The sequence below is a fragment of the Zootermopsis nevadensis genome, unplaced genomic scaffold (assembly GCF_977971745.1).
Source record: "Zootermopsis nevadensis isolate Lab colony 2312 unplaced genomic scaffold, Znev_1.0 Znev_ptg000001l, whole genome shotgun sequence".
Taxonomy (NCBI): domain Eukaryota; kingdom Metazoa; phylum Arthropoda; class Insecta; order Blattodea; family Termopsidae; genus Zootermopsis; species Zootermopsis nevadensis.
In genome coordinates this window covers 4,827,245-4,846,559 of record NW_028259133.1, presented here as the reverse complement: position 1 = coordinate 4,846,559, position 19,315 = coordinate 4,827,245, and the positions used below count along the sequence as shown (strand labels likewise).

General features: G+C 35.9%; 2 protein-coding genes across 11 annotated transcripts in view; both read left to right on the top strand.

The window, feature by feature from the left end:
• Positions 1-2,063: 2,063 nt before the first annotated feature.
• Positions 2,064-10,193, top strand: LOC110840350 (uncharacterized). 4 transcript variants are annotated; one of them, XM_087354294.1, is made up of 7 exons: positions 2,069-2,256; positions 3,224-3,351; positions 4,148-4,225; positions 6,326-6,448; positions 7,330-7,628; positions 9,286-9,384; positions 9,814-10,193. In XM_087354294.1, exons 3-5 carry the CDS (start codon positions 4,221-4,223, stop codon positions 7,508-7,510), a joined length of 309 nt encoding a protein of 102 aa, XP_087210420.1. In that variant the 5' UTR covers positions 2,069-2,256; positions 3,224-3,351; positions 4,148-4,220; the 3' UTR covers positions 7,511-7,628; positions 9,286-9,384; positions 9,814-10,193. The 4 variants fall into 4 exon arrangements, with proteins under 4 accessions (XP_087210340.1, XP_087210420.1, XP_087210375.1 ...); XM_087354249.1 differs by having other exon boundaries at positions 4,027-4,225; XM_087354175.1 differs by lacking the exon at positions 4,148-4,225.
• A 435-nt stretch (positions 10,194-10,628) lies between these two features.
• The window catches only part of Rtel1 (Regulator of telomere elongation helicase 1), a 52,836-nt gene continuing 44,149 nt past the window's right edge, over positions 10,629-19,315 (top strand). For 2 of the 7 annotated variants that reach the window (XM_087353793.1, XM_087353744.1), the window contains exons 1-6: positions 10,660-10,778; positions 11,675-11,752; positions 12,409-12,519; positions 14,519-14,744; positions 16,536-16,702; positions 17,462-17,716. In XM_087353793.1, the coding sequence (XP_087209919.1) occupies positions 11,750-11,752; positions 12,409-12,519; positions 14,519-14,744; positions 16,536-16,702; positions 17,462-17,716 (762 nt within the window). In that variant the 5' untranslated portion in view covers positions 10,660-10,778; positions 11,675-11,749. Of the gene's footprint in view, positions 10,784-10,822; positions 10,847-11,119; positions 11,145-11,674; positions 11,753-12,408; positions 12,520-14,518; positions 14,745-16,535; positions 16,703-16,729; positions 16,860-17,461; positions 17,717-19,315 lie in introns of those variants that run through there. The other 5 variants (XM_087353824.1, XM_087353939.1, XM_087353895.1 and 2 more) reach the window with 5 other exon arrangements.

Genomic DNA, 19,315 nt, shown 5'->3' with positions numbered 1-19,315 from the left:
GACGCATCAAAGCCTGCTGCTGACAATGAGAAGACATGAAGAAATTTAATTTAAAAATGGTGTTTATGACTGGGCAGCGCTTTTATGACCCTAATATGTGGAATTTATTTCTGTTTCTTTAGCGACAGTTTCCTTTGAGACTTTGTGGCATTTCGATGGCTGTCGTTTGGGTGGTTGTGCTGTGTAGTCTGGTAGAAGTTTGCCGACATTTCAGAGGTCCTTGCTGCCTCCATCATCAGGGTGATGAGTGGCATTAATGCATACTGTGTGTTTGTGTAATAGGACACTGATGATTGTGAATTGTCTTTGACTCAGTTATGTGCTTTTGTGAATATTGCAACTTCTGTTTGTTGTTAAATTGTGTTATTACTTTTTACAGTCCACTGTATAAACACAAGGTAAGTTTGACATTATTATGAGGTTTATTTTATTTTGTTATGTTGTACTGTTATATATTAATAGTAATTTTTACTCTAAGAGGTATTTCAGTATTATCTTAAAAATAAATACAAAACCACCCCTATGATTAACTTAACAAGTTCTAATAATTTTGTTTTATTTTAATATTGCAGTTAAACTTTCATCCATAATGGTCTTTTTTGTAAAATATTTGTAAGAAGGAAAAAAGAAATTAAAATGAAGGAAGTGATAATGAGCATCAGCTTTGGCATTCTCAACCATGTTGCTGATATCAACAGGGAACACAAGAAGTTTAGAAGTTTTTGTGCAGTCCTATTAGCTTTCAGTATGACAGGAACAGTCATGATGAAGCCAATAATAACATGAAAGAATAAATATCCTAGATTTGTAGAAGTAACAAATATTTCTGTTGAAAATTAAGTACACTATGTTGTGAACAGGTGGACATGGATCATGATCTTCAAGTTAGTACAGTATTGACAGATGAAGAAATTGGCTAATGTATAATTCATCAATCCAAAGACGAAGGTGAATGAAATCCAATTATCAAAGTTTCAAAGATATTAGCATTCTAAGAAGACCAACTGAACGTGTTAATAAAACTTGTGAAGTACTGAAAATGTTCTTGGTAGGTTATGTGCTAATATTGTATTTCCACGATTTTAAGATGCCATAAATTGTAAGATGTACCCTTGGTTTAGTAGTGAGATTTCAGGAAGTATGTGTATATTACAATAAGAATGATCAGTATTTAAACTTCTGTTTATGAATACGGAATCATCATTCTTGCTGTATTTGTGTTTATTGTTCTATGGCTGGTGTTGACATGAAGATTATTCTTGCACTTTAGTCATACAATATTATAATTGTTCAATATCGATTCTTAGATATACACCAATAAACCAAAAGGAACGAGGTATATAGGAAGACCAAGAAGTCGATGGAATAATCAATTTTAATATTCTGAACTTGGACCGGGATTGATAACACCCAATCCATCTTAGACGCCATCAAACTTAAGACGCACCCCGACATGAGAAATTTAAAATGTGGAAAGAGTGCGTTTTAGAATCGATGAAATAAGATAATTGAAAACAATCTAAAGTAAGTGACGTAATTGCAGTGTTACATTATGTAATAATGTGTTCATTTATTTTCAACACATTATTGTATGTGATATGTAATATTCTAACGAGTATCGCTTATTAGAATTGGTGTTTAATATATTCCAAATATTATTTAGAAATGTGAGCACAATAACAGGCGCCTACTTAAAATTAAATTAACCCATTTGTTATTCAACGCTCTAGTCTATGTTACGTTACATGTTCAGGGTATACACAAAAGAATGGTGCGGTTTCAAAAGTTAATAAAAAATTTATTTCTCACCTTATACGGGTATGTTGTGCCCATGTAAGGTGAGAAATATTTTTTTATTAACTTTTGAAACCGCACCATTCTTTTGTGTAAACACTGTATTTAAAATTTATTAAAATAGAGTGTGTTCTATCTTTTAAAGGCATCAACAATGACCAATCGCACAACGTTATTTGTGATGGTTATGAACTGCGTTCAATATGTTACATGGTGTGTATTTTAACTGATAGAAGTTTTAATCCATGTTCAGAGAGTGTAATGCAACTCTTTACATATTCCTGAACAGTTTTTGTTTGGTCAGAGATTATTGAAAGCTATTGCGCAACAGCTTGTAATAAATAATCTTTGGTTTTCTCAGTTGACGAGAGGAAGTTTCCAAGAACATACGTGCGTTTGAAAAGTGTAAAATGTTTTTGAAAGCTAGCCAAAACTACATAAACATGACTTTTGAAGAAAGATGTAAGTCTACAGCAGTACTTTTTCTATTGACTGAAACTCTGTTCGTTATAAATTAAGAAACATCTGTGCAGCAAAGCTCCATCTTCGGATTCGAACATTACGGCAATAATACTGGCGATTCTTTTTAAAAAGTACACCTTTTGCTCTCTAAATATATTAACGTTCCAATGTTTTGTTCATAATAGAATCATATCGGATATTAAGAGAATAAAGTTTATTATTGATAACTTATATAATACAAAGAGACCGTTGGCGTGATATTTGAATTCACGTGTCCGACTGAAGTAACGATGATTACACATAGGAGAGCTTTAATGAGGAACTAATGCTTGTATCCAATCACTTATCCATGTGCTGCATGAAATTTTTATTAGCAGGTTTAATTTCAGAAGTAGAGAGTGAGTTTTCATGCAACTAGTTATGAGTGTGTGGTTAGAGTAATAAACTTGGTTATGGTAGAAAAATTGCCAAGAGTAACATGTTCTGAGATTACAGTGTTAAAAATGCACTTGAAAGTATCTTTTCTATGATGCATTTGTAAAGCAGCATTCAGAAAAAATAGAGTTGAATGTGATATTGACCACTATTTGGTGGTTGCAAGAGTTAAGAAGATACTGTCAAAAGATGAATAAACAATGAAATTGTGCGTTCAGTGTACATGCCAACATGCAAAATACTCTATCATTAAAATGTGCTTTTGCTTTATTGGAGATGTAAATTTTTTTTTAATTCATTACCTCTTAACCATTATTGACCGTGTTTTGCAGCTTACAGTTACCATGCATGCTGTTAAAGTGTTAGCTCCAAAGTTAAAATGTGGCCAGTAGCCCAATTTAAATCAGCTATTTGCATATTACAAAAGTTATACCATTCAAACTACCTTGTAGTTTCAACTGGTGTACAGTCCTTGTTCATGTTCAGTTTGTTTCTGCTACTGATGTATATGTATTTTGTAATTTGTTTTCAGTTCGTAACACTGGCAATAAGGAGAATTTCCCAGCAGAGTGTGTGCAATTTGGCAGGAGACGAACCCCTTATGTAGGATCAGGAATGTTTAATGATGGAAACACTTGTTACATCAATTCAACACTGCAGGTATGTTTAATAACCTAAAAGCAGAAATAAAATTGTTTTAAAAAATAAATAAAGCTAAGTAATTGTTTAATTATTTATTTTATACCAGTGATATGCAACCTTTTTTGTTCGCGTACCCCCAGATATAATTTCTCTTCAACTTTGTACCACCAAAGTTGTTGGTGTATAATTTAAGTTATACATACCATATAATCTACATCTAAAATTAATTAAATTAATGACATTACTGATTATTCAGTGTTTATCATAATTTTTTTTAAAAAAAAATTTCACGTACCCCGTAAGATGTCTTCGCTTACCCCAGGTTGAATACAACTGTTTTATAGCATATATTGGATGCTGTTAATGTTGTAAAGATAAAAGTTTTTGCCATACTCAGCATGCAAATAATAAGTTTTGTATAAAACTTGTATTTTGTCTGTACACTGCTGTTTAAGCCCCTCAGTCAGTAGATTAAGTAAATCAACTTCAAGTGAAAGTGATATGGATCTTAATTAATGCATGAAATTTTTATCTAGTTTAGAAAAGACATATATGTCTTACTGTAATCAGTGAAATATCTGGGGGCCAAGTGTAACAGAAGCAGGTACAATTGTTTTTGTGTTTAACAGCTATTTATAATTATTTCTGATTTCAGACATAACCTCAAAGTTATAAACATGTACTATTTTTCAGATGGATCTGCAGCCACCTATGTGGTAAACAGATTCAAATACTTTGATAATTACTGGAATAAAATGTCAATAAATATTTGAGCCACTGATTTTGCAATAATGTACTTTGCTCGTGCTCACAGATGACAGCTTTGATATAAAAATGTACATTTCATCTGGGATTGGTGTTACATTTTCTCAGTGATCTACTAGAAAATGCAGTAAGTACAGTGTGCTTCCTGACATGGTTACATCTTCCATAACTGCATTAGCCACCACCGATGTAATTTGTTCCTACACTTTCTAGTGGAATCGGGTTTCGCATGTAATTCCTACAGAAAATAAAAGCATGCTATTTACACACACAAACAGCATGAACAAGTACTTAACACAATGTCAATGTCGTGTGAATGATTTTAGCATTAGTTGCTTTTACGAGGTGCGATCAGAAAGTTTCCAGACTGTGTCAATAGAGTGCGAACCGGATGTAGTACGAGCTTCTGCCGCTAAGGGGTTGGGCCTACATTCATAGTGAATCAGTGTGCCAGCCGGCATCATCGAATTAGCATTTGTGTCTTAGTTACGGGCGTTTTGGTAGTGCATTACACCTACCCTCCTGCGATTTCGGAATGGCGTGTGCATCAAATTTTGCCAAAGACTCGCCAAAACGGCTACGGAAACCTATGAAATGCTAAAGCAAGCATTTGGGGAGTCCGCAATGGGTCGTGCACAAACTTTTGTGTGGCATTCACGTTTTAAAAATGGCCGAACCTCTGTTGATGATGACGAGCGTTCTGGACGACCATCTTCGAGCACAACGCCCGAAAATGTTACGAAGATTCGGCAGGCCATTCACGAAGATCGACGTCGTACCATCAACGACTTGTGCGACATTGTTGGGATAGGCTATGGGACCTGTCAGCTGATTCTAAAGGAAGAACTCCACATGCGACGCATCTCAGCCAAGTTTGTGCCAAGGCTCCTGTCTGAGGACCAGAAGCAGAATCGACTTCTCGTTTGTCAGGAGCTCAAAGATCTTGCAAGAACCGACCCCAACTCCGTGTGACTTTTTCCTCTTCCCAAAGATGAAAATTCAGCTAAAGGGAAGGAGATTTGAGACGATAGAAGAGATTCAGGCAGAATCGCAGATGGTGCTTGACAGGCTGACAAAGAAAGATTTCCAGGGATGCTTCCAGGCTTGGCAGTGGCGCTGGGATCGTTGTGTTCACTCCCAGGGGAACTACTTCAAGGGTGATGGATGAATTTAATACCTGAGATAAGTGTACGGGTTTTTATAGGCGCAGTCTGTAAACTTTCTGATTGCACCTCGTATGATTGGGCGGTCAGGAAGAGGCAGTTGCATGTAACTGTGTGAGTGATACACTGCACCACGTGACGCAAATGATCAGTGAAAATCATCATAACCACTATATATTATGTAAGACTTGAGGTTCTCACAGCAGTGAGTATGAGGATTTCCGTCTTCTGGGTTATAGTATGAGACAGGATTATCTGAAACATAATTACATATTTGTTGAAGTTTGTAGGAGCTGAAATTATATTTATGTGTTTAACATAACATTTACATTCTGAAGGCATTTTTCATGGTAGATGTTTTTTCACATGCTGAAATTTTCAGTGAGTTCATGGACATTTGTGTACTACAGAATAAACACCGCAGTTGTACTGTGGTTTTACCACTGAGCGGCACTGAAGTTTATTACCTGGTTTTCATGAATCATGCCTTTCTTAATATGAGTGTCCATAATGTTGGAAAGTAGTTAGATGAAGTTCCATTATCATATTTCTCTGTGTTAGTGCGTATATTTTATTTTATTTTGCCAGTAACAAATATTACAAGATATATTTTCACAGGATGCATCCTGCTGCATGTTGCTTGTTAGGTTTACGGTCTGTCTACACAACGATAGTAAACATTGAGACTACTTTAAAAAATTATTGTGTAGACGGTCTGTCAGCCTAAAAATCTTTTAGAGGTTATTTTTGAGTCTGAGATTTCATTCAGTTCCCTCATCTCTGCTTATATGGTTCATATTTATTGCATTTACTTTGTAAATACTTAAAAGTCTCTTCTGTCAGCCTCTGTCACAATGTATCCAAGTTATTGAAGCTCCTGTCGACTACTAATAGGTAAATAAGTGCATTTTGTTTCAGTAAAATGTTGTAAATTAAAAAAATAAATTGCTGATTTGTTGATTCACATTTTTTATGACATGATGATGGAACCACTACTACTGCTACTACAATACCTAGAGAGATCCAGAATTTTTATTTCATAGACTCTCTGAATATTTTTTCAGGGACTCTGATGCGCTTCGTATGCAGCAACCGGCTCTGTCACGTGAATTACGACCTCAGCCTTCTCCTCAACAACAGGAACCGAGTGCCAAAAGAAGGAAGATAGAAATTCCAGTATTGAAAAGGTAAAGACACAGAAAATATGAGTTAAGCCGTAGTCTCATTTAATCACTCTCTTCCATAACATTATGTCAAATCATGCGCACACCCTCGATTTTACTGCCGCAATACTAATTTATTTCACTTGTAACATTAAAAGTACCAATTGTAAGAAAGCCTAAAATATACAAAACGATAATTCTGCCTGTTGTTTTGTGTGGGTGTGAAACATGGTCTCTCACTCTTAGGGACAAACATAGATTGCAGGTGTTTGACAATAGGGTGTTGAGGAGGATATTTGGACTTAGAAATTTGTACTCCTCCTCGAATATTGTCAGGGTGATCAGGTCAAGAATAATGAAATGGGCGGTTCAAGTGGCATGCATCGATGGGGCAAGATGTGTTCACCGGGTATGTTTGGGAAGCCTGAGGGGAAGAGACCGCTGGGGAGACCTAGATGTAGATGGGAGGATAATGTCAGGCGGGATCTATGGGAGATAGGAGTTAAAGGAGACTGGATTTTGTTGGCTTAGGACAAAGCCCAGTGTGAGGGCTTTGGTTAATTCGGTGATGAACGTTCGGATTCTGAGAGCCATCTACTTAGTTGTAAGAAAGGTGAAATTGCTATGGCTGATTGACGGCAGGGAGGGATATGCTGCCAGTTGTTTTTGATTTACCTATATTTGTATTAATTTAATGTGATGTGATTTAATTTATCATTTTGTTCTTCTACTGCTGTTTGAGCCTCTCTTAGATGAGTGACAACTTCTAATGGATATCAGTTTGTAAGGTCTCTTGGAGAAATAACTGTTGAAGCCATGAACAATCATGAGAATAGGAAGCAGAATCCATTTGCTTGACACAGCTTGATATGTTTTATTGTTAATATAATTATTATTTTGAACAGAATAGAGAAGTTGGCAGCAGATGGCAGTGAGAAGCCTAGAACTGGTGATGGAGGTTGGAAGTGTGAAAGGGTTCAGGCCCTTGGAACGAGAACTTCATATCAGGAAAAGACAAATAGTCTCTGCATGGGGTGGTATCAGGAACTTGGTGTTACTAACCACTTCAATTTCCTGTCAAACTAAATCAGTGGAGTTTCCTCTTCTGCTTTGTACAGCAGACATACAACAATTTCTAAACTGTGTTCCTCCACTGCCTTGGGAGCCTTGATTTTAAGAATTTGTTGTTCTGAATTCTACAACAGTGAGTATAACAGTTTCTTCCTCTTGATTTTATGTCACAGGATTACAGATGCAGGCGTACCTATGCAAGTCTGCTTTAACTGGCGTAATGTAGAATTAGACAGAAATCCCATTTCTTTATCCATGGGACTAAATAAAAATAAAGAGAAGCTCTTCACAAGTTTACAGTAAATGAATCAAGGATGAGCAGGGGTAACTTTATTTTGGGGTAAAGTTTAATTAAACTCCATTTGGCTGGAGAATATTAATGCATTCACTTGTTTTTCACGTTCTGTTGAAGAGGTTGCATGCAACATAAAGTTATTGATTTTATTTTGTTCACACATCAGGAGTGTTAGGAGTGTCATATTTGTACCCAGGAACTTTAACTGTAAATGCAGAAGGAATGCAAACTAAGTTAATGTTTCATGGTGGAGGAATAAATGAGTTTCTGTAGTATGTGCACAATGTCAAAGGTTTGCTCCCCATGTTGTGTCTACTTGTATAGCATGTGCAATAATTTTCCTTGGCATACATTTTAATATTACCCTGATGCAAATATTTGATACTGTCATCAGACCTACTATTTTCAGTGAAGTTCAAGACATTATTAACATCGCCAATGTATAGGAATTTAATTTAGCTCAGTAAGTTTAGTAACTGGCGTTCGATCCCCAGCAGGGGCAGGGGATTTTTCCCCAATCATCAGTGTCGAGACCAGTTCTGGGGCCCACCCACTCTCCTATCCAATGGGTTGCGGGGTTCTTTACTAGGGGTAAAGCGCGACTGGGGTGTGATGCTGACCACTCACCCATTTATAGTGCCAAGGTCAAGGAGCTATACTACCTCTCACCTCAAGAACCTACATGGTGTATAGTGGAACAGCTTTTACTCTTTTTACAGTCATATTTTATTAGTGACAGATTTCCCAAGTTATTAAAAAACTACACACCATGTGGACAAACAAACACTTGAAGACAGCAGAGGAGACTTTCAGACTACAAGGCCAAAATGAGTCAATATGACCTAACTCTTTGACTGCTTGATGAAAATGATATTTTATGAGTAGTCTGGCAACAATAAAGATTCTCTTCCTTAGAGCCAAACTGTAGCATTCTGCACTTCTCACTTGGCATAAAGTTAACATAGCCAGATAGTGCAATGTATCAGTGCCCCAAGGACAAAACTGTGTGCTTTGCCTACATCACGGAATAGTGGGTACAAGGAAAACGAATACACATACTACGCAAACCAAAGCTATTAATGACACTGGAAATGATACAGCCTGCCCCTGATAAATAATGTTTTCACCACCCTGAACACGTCAAATCCTACAATGTTTGTAGGATGGACAGTACTTGCTTCGTTATCTGCTGCCTGTCTCCCTTTCATCATCTCCTTACCTTTTACTCCTAACAACCCTTTGATGCACAGATTCACCATGACTACAGGAATCAGATTCATAATGAAAGAGATTTAGTTTTGAGAAAACATTTTAAATTCATAACCTTATAAGTCAAACACTTACGTATATCTGTGCAATAGCACTCAGATTATGGTAGTGGTGAAGTACGAATATAAAGCTTAACATAAGAGTCTGATGACATATCCATTACATAGGGCTGTACAGGTTAGAGGAATTTCGCTGCAGTTACTAACTTTTCTTTGTATAATTTCAGGTATAAATTTGTCGATGAGGAGAGTTATATTCAGCATGATCATGTAGAGGACAGAAGTCCGAACCTTGACATGTCTTTGAAGAGCTTGACATACGAAGAGTAAGTCACTGGTTTGGTTACCTGATTCTTATGAGCCGTCGGTGCTTCATCAAAACTTGAATGTGTGAAAACTTATCAACTGTAATGTAATTTGTTACTGCTCTGAAGCTGAATGTTTCCACTTGTGTTGAAGTTTTCACTGTAATATTTATATGCTCTGTGATTGCTTCATTGTTAATGAGACCTCTGTTTCCATAATTTGCTTGCTTGTTGGATCAAGAAGAAATTTGAAATTCTGATTAATTAAATTAAAGAAGAATGCAGTCTTACTGGAAATCCTAATTAATTGTATTAATTGTGGTTGCAAAAGCCATTACTTATAAAACATATTGAGAACTGACCCAGAATGTAAATTCAGGGTATGATTTGATGTATACTGTAGAACAGAACATATTAATCTACAAATGGATGTAATTCTCCTTTTTTCAGGTCACCATCGTGTAGACTTTCATTACAACAAGATGAAGTATAATTTGCAAAACTACAGGAATTACAGACATTAATGAAAGAAGAATAATAATTGTGTTCAATGTCTTATCTAAAGTATTATAAGTTACAATACCAGTTATCATTATCACAATCAATGTAAATACTGTAATTATTTTTTTAATAAATGGTGGAAACACCAATTTTTATTTGCAAAACTACAGGAATTACAGACATTAATGGAAGAAGAAGAATAATTGTGTTTAAGTCTTATCTAAAGTATTATAAGTTACAATACCAGTTATCATTATCACAATCAATGTAAATACTGTAATTATTTGTTTATTTTTTAATAAATGGTGGTAACACCAATTTTTATGTTTTGCTTGGCAATTATTTTTAGTTTAAGCTTTCAGATGAGTCAGCTGTGCAGCTATACCACATGTTTCTCACCCTGAGCACCTAAATGGTGGTGGTGTTTTTGTACTTTTTTTTCTGCTCTTGCATAGTGTTAGAAGGAAAGTCAGTCATCAATTATTACAAGAAGTTTTCTAGGAGTTGCACATTACAAATATTGGGGGGGGGGGGGGGGGGGAAGCCGATCTTTTAATGCAGCATTTCCATATGTGACTTTAATAAATGGTAACAGTGCAAAAGATTTTTCTCTTCACGATGAAATTCCCGTAAGCCATACCCGTGCTATTGCTGTTCCAGTCAACGGTGATTTTATTTTTCTTTTGTGACCCATCAGTCTGGGGAAAACAGGGATACCAAATTGGAAGACTTGTTACTCTAAACGTTTTGTTCTTGTGTTGGTGGTACACATTGTTCGGTGATTCACCTGTGGCTGGTAGCACTGTCAAGAAAAGTGCGGGAAGTGCGTAGAGTTTGGATTTTACAAGAAGTTTTTATTTTGTATCTTTATTAAATACAGAACCAGCTGAGTTCTAGGAATATATGTGTACAAAGTAAGGTAACACGTCGTTGGCAGCATTTAGCAGCTCTTCAACACTTTCTCCATTTGTAGAATATATCGGTATATCTATATATCTGTTCTAGGAAAGAACTCACACGTGATAACGAGAATAATGAAAATTAACTTACTTATGTAAGACTTGAGGTTCTCACAGCGGTGAATATGAAGATTTCTGTCTTCTGGGTTATTGCGCTGTGTAGTCTGGTCGATGTTAACCAACGCCCTGATGACGGAGGCAGTATGACCTCTGAAACGTTGGTTAACATCGACCAGACTACACAGCGCAATAACCCAGAAGACAGAAATCTTCTTAACTTACTTACTTTTAAATGTGTGTTTATTACAGCTGTACTATACGGTAATGTGCGCACCAATCCTGTTTAAGAGGTTTATGTATTTGCTAGATCTAGCATATACCATTCTGACATAACCCCCTTCCAAACCTGCCAATGAATGCAAGTTTTATACACCTACTATTCTTTTTTATTTTGTGTAGTTGAATATCCTGGAGTGTGTGTGTGTGTGTGTGTAATGTAAACGTGGTAATAACCGATAAAACTGTTTTCAGCTCCTATGAAAATAATATGTATTAGGTTTCCTAATTACCCAATATAGTGTCATCCACATAATAAAGTATGAATAATATATATATACATTATAATATGTAGTGCAAATTATATGTAAAAAACGCACATTTTAGTAAGTGATCCAGAAACATGTACATAACCTGAACTAACCTAACGCTGATGAAAAATGTTCATATAAAGTAAACCAGCGAACTGGGCCATTTCTAAACAAAACAAATTTCTGTAGGACGTTTTGAGCAATTTTTACATAAGCTAGGTTGCATTATATGTTACCATATTTATTATCTGTGGTTTCTGACAGTTTAATCTCATCATCTGAATTTCAACAAGAATTCAAGACGTCACAGAGCTCTTAAACTCCAAATTTGCGGAGAAAATGGTCAGTGCCTCACTCTGTAACTGTCATACTTTAACCCAAACTGGATAACCACCCTAACGTAATGAAAAAATTGAACCTTATGTAATGTAAACACAGTGAATATAAGTTTGTGTCTTGTTTTTCCTTTGTCTGTCAATGTCTGCAAAAATTAAAAACAGTACCAACCAAATTAGATTATGTATAGAGATACTACATTTCATTAGGTTATGTTGACACTGTTAACAGTAATTGGGGTGGCAGGGGGACCAAGGTACAGGAGAAGGTTGAGAGCTAATTCACTGTGGGTGGTCAGATGGGCATTTTCATAGTTTTTATTATGAAGATGTGAAATTCAAAGTCATAGTGGCAAGCTCTTGGAACAGTATTTATGAAAATAGCTGTAACAGCTATACTAATTATTGTATTTGTATTATGACATGTTCGCATCCTTGGCTTGTACTGTGAAAAATCTGTGACATGTTAGTGAATTATATTCTGTTATATTACATTGCCATCACTGAATACAGAATTATGGGACTGGACTAGGAAAAACTAAATTCTGATATGTGAAGTATCACAGTAGATCAGTGCATGCAGTCGGAGCAGTTAACCGTAGTTGAGCACGGTGATGCAAAAATGCTAAAAGTGAGATTGATTTTCACTGTCTCTGTTAACAGGTGCCAGCCATGCCTGAACATATGATAAATGGAATTATTGTTAACTTCCCATTTGAACCTTATAGTGTTCAATCAGCATACATGGAAAAAGTCATTGAATGTCTGAAGAAGGTATATCATCATTACACAGGAATCATTTTTTCACATAGCATTTAGTCCTATATTAAACACATTCCTACTTTTTTCTTTTTTAATTTTTGTATCTAGTTTACCTCAAGGAAACGGTTGAAAGTCACATACAAAATGTGACTCAGGTAGGAGAAAGTTGTGACAGTAGTTTAATTAAATTTGGAATAACTCTGTGGAGCAGAGTGGTTCTTGAGAAGCTGATATTTGCTCAACTGGTGAAGAAATGTCCTGCATTTTTTTTAAGCTACAGGTTTATTTTTGTAGCCGCAGATGAGATGTGGTTATTATACATGTTGAAAGGACTTTGTATTCTTTGAGTGTATTTCATGGCTCTGAATTAATAATCCTTGTAAGATTCGATATGAAAGTGTGCCGAATAATGCATTTGGAACTTACCAGTTGTAAAACTAAGATAATTTATTTTACAAATTTTGCTTACTGACTTGGTGTTGTATTTGTTAGTAAATAGCATTTTCCTTGTCATGTTGATTAGGTAATTCTTGGTCATTAAGAGTGTTACGGTTTATATACTGCATTATATGTAATTTCTGTTTGTTAGATCCTTTGTTTTTTACAATGCTTTAATAAGGTGAGTGTGAGTATGCCATTGTTACATGGTGTAAAATTTCATTGACCAACTCCATTTAAGTAGACTGTATATAAAGACAATTTGGTAACTTTTTTCAGTTTTATATTTTATGTAGTTATGATTTGTTTACATTTTAAACAGCTTATTCTATGATGACAACTTAGTGCTTTATTTCTTATTAATGTTTTCAAGGACAAAGAAAATTGTCATTTTAAAATGGACATTTGCTGTTTGTGTGTCTACAAGGCAGGTATGCATACCATTTGTTGCAAATGCTGTACGCAGATTTGGGCATTTTAGACAGATTTTTGTAAGAGTGTGCCACTGATTTATTTTCTGAGCCACATGAATCCAGCCTACACCCACCCACTATATTTACTTAACATCTATTTTAATATCATCCTCCTATGTCTAGGTCTTCTGAGTGATCTCTTCCCATCAGTCTTTGTAACCAGAATTTTGTTCTTTGTGCAGTTGTATTGTTATTTCTCATCTTCATGAAAGATAGCTCAATAAAAGTTGTATTCGTATCACGCGTGATCCTGTATTTAATGGTTGTTTACAGGTCACAGTTTCCTTGTTAGTATTGCTGTAGGGAATTACAATGTACCAAGATGGAGAGATCTCGTGATAATATTTATACCGAGCAGTATGAAAATGCATTAATGTTGTGTTCTTTCTGAGGCTTGGCTAATATGTTCGTAACAATGCTTTTTTTACGCTGAAAAGTTGTTGGCCATATGCCTAACCCCCAAGCTGGAGGACCACGAGAAAACTACATAATGACGAACTTAAACATTTGTACTCCTCCCCCAGTATTGTCTGGGTGATTAAGTCAAGAAGAATGAGATGGGCGGTGCATGTAGTTCTCATGGATGGGACAAGAGGTGTGCACCGGGTATTGGTTGGGAAGCCTGAGGGGAAGAGACTGCTGGGGAGACTTAGACGTAGATGGGAGGATAATGTCAGGTGGGATCTATGAGAGATAGGAGTTGAAGGAGATTGGATTTTGTTGGCCCAGGACAGGGTGATGAACCTTCAGGTTCGGTAAGCCATCTAGTTAGTTAGTTAGTTGTGTTCTTTCGGGTTCTGGTCTTCTCCTCCTGACCATGCAGTCATATATAGGTGGTTACTAGTGTTTCAGAGAAACATACTGCCTCCGTCTTGAAGGTACACTACCTCAAATGTAGTGGTTGTATGTTCTCTGGAATGTTGATAACCACGTATAAGACTGGTGTCACATCCCAGAAGACCACAGTATGGTAAAAATATCAACATTCCTTAGTTTTGTTTATTTTAATTTTAAATTATATGATCAGTGCTGTTACACTTAGAATGCTGCAAAGCAAATTGAGAAGATGCTGATTAGAAAGACCAGTTGTTCAATTTCAGAGAGTGAATGGGATGTTGGAGTCGCCAACAGGCACAGGCAAAACTCTGAGCCTGTTATGTGCTTCTCTTAGCTGGCTTACCGTAAAGAAGGCCCAGCAACAGGCAGAGTCCCTAGGACTGTACAATCTTCCAGATGGCGACTTTGTGACTGGGCTGCAGAATAAACTGAGGGAGGCAGCAGGCCCTGTGAACACAGCTAGGACTGGTGCCTCGTCATGGGATTCTGGTAACCTCCAGTATATTCAATTGGAGATGATCATTTATAAGAACTTATGACATAGTTTCAAATGCTCTTAATTGGTATGGTGAGGTGAAAAAGTAAAAGTTCGTAGCACAACTTCCTTCGGAGGAAAAGTAAAGCCGGCGATCCCATGTCGTAGATTTACAGCATGTAAAAGAATCTTACGAGCATGAATAAGATGTTTTGTAAGCAAAATTTAGTAGCCATTTCTCACCCAAGTCTCTCCTGATTCACTACTAGATGGCTCTAGCAGACAAATCAGGATTGAGTAGAAATTGTGCTAAGGCAGTGGGCCTGTCACTCACTACTCATAAATGCCCTCTTCCAAGGCTAAGAAATCTCCCACATGGGAGGAGGCCAAGGCTGAAGATCAGGCTGTTGTGCCATAGAAACAAAGAAGAGGTGAAGATGTACTTCATATTAGTAACTGTAAAATTTAGTGATTAATTTCTGTGCATAATTTTCACTTATTCATATTTTGAACTTGAAATTTGCTTAACACGATTTCAAAGTTCTGCACCATTGCCATATTTTTAATTAATATATAAAAATATCATATAACATTGATCATTATCATTAGTTATTGTCATCAAGCAGAAAGTTGAATACAGATTTTATGCAGCCATCATGTTCATTGTTTACAAAAAAGAATTATATAGACTAAGGTTCCGTGTTATTTTAAAGAATTGTAGAGCCCTATAATAAGCACAGTACTAGTCCCATGTCATAAGTTGTTCTAGCCGCTATGTTGTTACAACCGATGACAGGAAATTAAAGTGTACAAAAGTGTAGGATTTGAGGTTTTCACGGTGGTGAGTCTGAAGATGGCTGTCTTCTGGGTCATTGCGCCATATAGCCTGGTAGAAGTTTACCAGACTACATGGCGCAACAACCCAGAAGTCGGCTATCTTTGTACAAAAGTGGATTGGCCATAGTGGCATGATATTTATACATATAAATTTTGTTCTTGTTAGTAATATCTTCTTTATCTGTGCTAATTTTGAGATAATTTGGGACATGTAAATTATCAAGGTATGCTGGTTTTCTGGGTAGTAATGAACACATAAGTAGATTTGTTTTAGTCCTGAAGATGGAGATGTGTTCCTCTGTAATGGTGGGCTGTACACTGTTATGACACATGGCCAGCTGGATTTTGCATAAACTGTATTGCATGGGTGATACATGTTAACAGAATGTAATGGAGAGAAAAACATTTCCCTCAGTAATAGAATGTCCATCTCTTTTAGCAATTTTTTGGTAGTTTTGCCACGGGGTTGCAGAAGAGACTGAAGAAAATAAGGTGCTTAATGAGAAGCTGAGTGATTTGTAATGTTCACAAGAAAAACCTAAGCTGATCGTCTCGAATGTGATGAGATAAATAAGATGCATGGAAGGGGTTGGAAATGCATTGGTTGGAAAGCCTGAATACAAGAGTTTATTTTTGAAATCAATGTATACATGGGAGAATAATATTAAAATTAATCTCATAGAAATACAGTTTGAGGATATGGACTGGTTTAAATTGATTTAGGATGGGGTTCAATAACATGCTTTTGTGAATATCCTAGTAAACCTTTGGATTCCAGAAAAGCCATGGAATTATTTTACATTCTAAGCAACTGTAAGCTTCTGAAGAAATGGCTCGTGGAATTAGTCATATAGAGTTGTATCCAATCTCATAGTTTAATAATGTAATGAGTAAATACCTGAACTCATTGTGAAGAGAGATTAATAACGTGATGACTTTTTAAAGACCTGTACCCTTTGTGTTTCTAGGCAGTACACAGATTATCTATGCCTCGCGGACACACTCGCAGTTGTCACAAGCTATTCAGGAGCTGAAGAAAACTGGCTATGTGAACACAAAGGTAGCAGTTCTCGGTTCTCGGGACCAGATGTGCATCCATCCTGAAGTGTCAAAAGAGGAAAACAATATTGCAAAGGTCAATTTAGAATCTGCTTTGAAAATAAATTTAAAAAGTCTGTGAGATTGAAATTTTTAATTGATGTTTTAGAGATGAATTGTGGAAGAATTGAAGGTTATTTCCTTGTAAATATTCTTCCATTTTTAAATCATCACCACTGTAGCAACCAATCTCAGTAAGCTTTTGTAATTTTGATGTGTACAAAGCAATTAAAGGTGTTTTATACCATTACCAAATATGTTTAACACGAGAATGAATGCAAACTGTAGGTACAGTTTGTATACAAATTTTGAGCAAATGGTAATAAGCATTTGGAACTTATAGTAGTGCACTTGACTTTAGTCTTTAGCTTGAATTTACTAATGTGCAGGCATACCTCATTTTATTGCGCTTTGCAGATATTGCGTTTTTTACAAATTGGAGGTTTGTGGCAACCCTGCGTCAAGCAAGTCTATCGGGGGCATTTTTCCAACAGCATGTGCTCACTTTGTGCCTCTGTGTCACATTTTGGTAATTCTCGCAATGACTACAGTATAATGCAAACATAACTTTTATATGCACTGGGAAACCCAAAAATTTGTGTGACTCGCTTTATTGCGGTGGTCTGGAACCGAACCTGCAATATCTCCGAGGTATGCCTGTATATTCAAAGATGTTTTTTGTTTCAAGAAAGTGATCATGACAGTCCATTTGTCAGAAGATGTGTTTTAAATTCTGACCTTTATGTGTTAATGTGTGTGACATTTATTAGAATAATGTGTAATTATTTATCTTCAGATGCACAAATGTCTGGCATATACCAAGAGCCATTCATGCTACTTCTATACCAATCTTGAAAGGAAGAAAACTGACCCAGTGCTAAGGGATGTTGGCATTCTTGATATAGAAGACTTGGTAAAACTTGGGCAGAAGCAGCGGGTTTGTCCTTATTTCCTGGCACGGGAGCTCAAAAAGGATGCTGATATTATTTTTATGCCTTACAACTACATATTGGACCAGAAACGCTTGAAGTCACATGGAGTGGAACTTACAGTAAGAAATTTTATATTCAAGTAGTGGTGAAAGCTTTTTCCTTCAGCTTGCTTTGATTTTAAATTAAGCAATTGCCATTAAAAGTTTTGGACTCCATTTAAGTTAATAAATATTAAATTTAATTGTTTATTTATTTCTTGATTTATATTCATCAACTTCACAATTTACATATAAATGAGTAAACGCATATTGAATAAAAACACTTCAAATGAGACAGGAAATGAACTACGTAACACAATTGAGCAGATTCTTTGAGAAGCTGGTTGTTACTTAGCTAGTCATGAAATTTACGGTCAAGTAGAAAGTTTTAAAGGGCTGTATATCTGTGATAAGAGTGATGTTAAAACATTTTAGTTATCCTTTTATACCGCATTGATAAATGCATACAACAAACATTAAATACCAATATTTCTTATTCCCTGTTTGGCTACTAAAAGTTTTACGAATAACCCACTTTGAAATTATGAAATATTTTAAGAAATGTGAGGGTTTGCTGAAAAATAATGCTTTAGTTAAAAACATAAAGAAACCAACTCACATAATTGTGTGAATTGAAATGAACTCATTCAGTTAGACTTTACCTCACCTTTGCCAGTTTCTAATGTATGTATTTTATGCTTTTATACTTGAGTTTGTGACGTGTTCTATATCCACTATTGGATTTCTGGAACTTGTAAATAAATAAAATAAAATAAATTTTTGTCACACTAGAGGTCTTTGAAATACAGCTATGAAAATGGTACAGTGTTAAGAAAGACTGTGTCAGTGTGGATTGGATTCTTGACTGCAGAAAAATGTTCCACTGATTGCCATTAATTGATGAATGAAATTTGTTTATGGGGATGGTTGTGTATAGAACATTACCATTTATCATTATGCTGCAGATGTCCAAAATGCAAATGTCAGTGTAATGGAATACCACAACAGAAACTGGTGAGACTTAATTAAATTGTGTCAAATGATCAAAAGAAGAAATATCACATTTCTCAATAGACAAAACTGGTGATCACCACTGATAGCGAATATAAAAAGTTGTTTGCACAAATGGTTTTGCTGAGTTCTCACTGAGGAACTCAAAAATGAGAAGATTGACATTTGTCTTGATATGAACTTTGGCTTATCTGACTCCTATCTCCTTAACCAGAGTTTGACAAAGAATGTTAAAAATTATTAGATAACATGAACCAGACTAAATAGCAGTGGTTGCAAAACCTAAGATGACAGATGATAGAGGTGGCAAGGACCTCTGAAATGTTGGTAAACTTCTACCAGACTACATGGTGTAACAATCCTGAAGACAGCCATCTTCAGACTCATCGTCATGAAAACCTAAAATTCTACTTCGTGGAAGGAATTGATTGTTGTACATGTTTATAAGCGGGGTGATGGAACAGGCTAGTATATATGCAGGAATATCACTGTTGTCAGCTACATACAAAATTATATCCGACATTTTCCTGTTGAGGTTAACACCATATGTAGACAATTGTTAGGGATCCTGAATGTGGATTTCAATGTAATCGATCAGCTTTTATATTCTGTATTTGTCTGATACTGGAGAAAAAATGGGTGTACAGTGGGACTGTACACCAGCAGTTT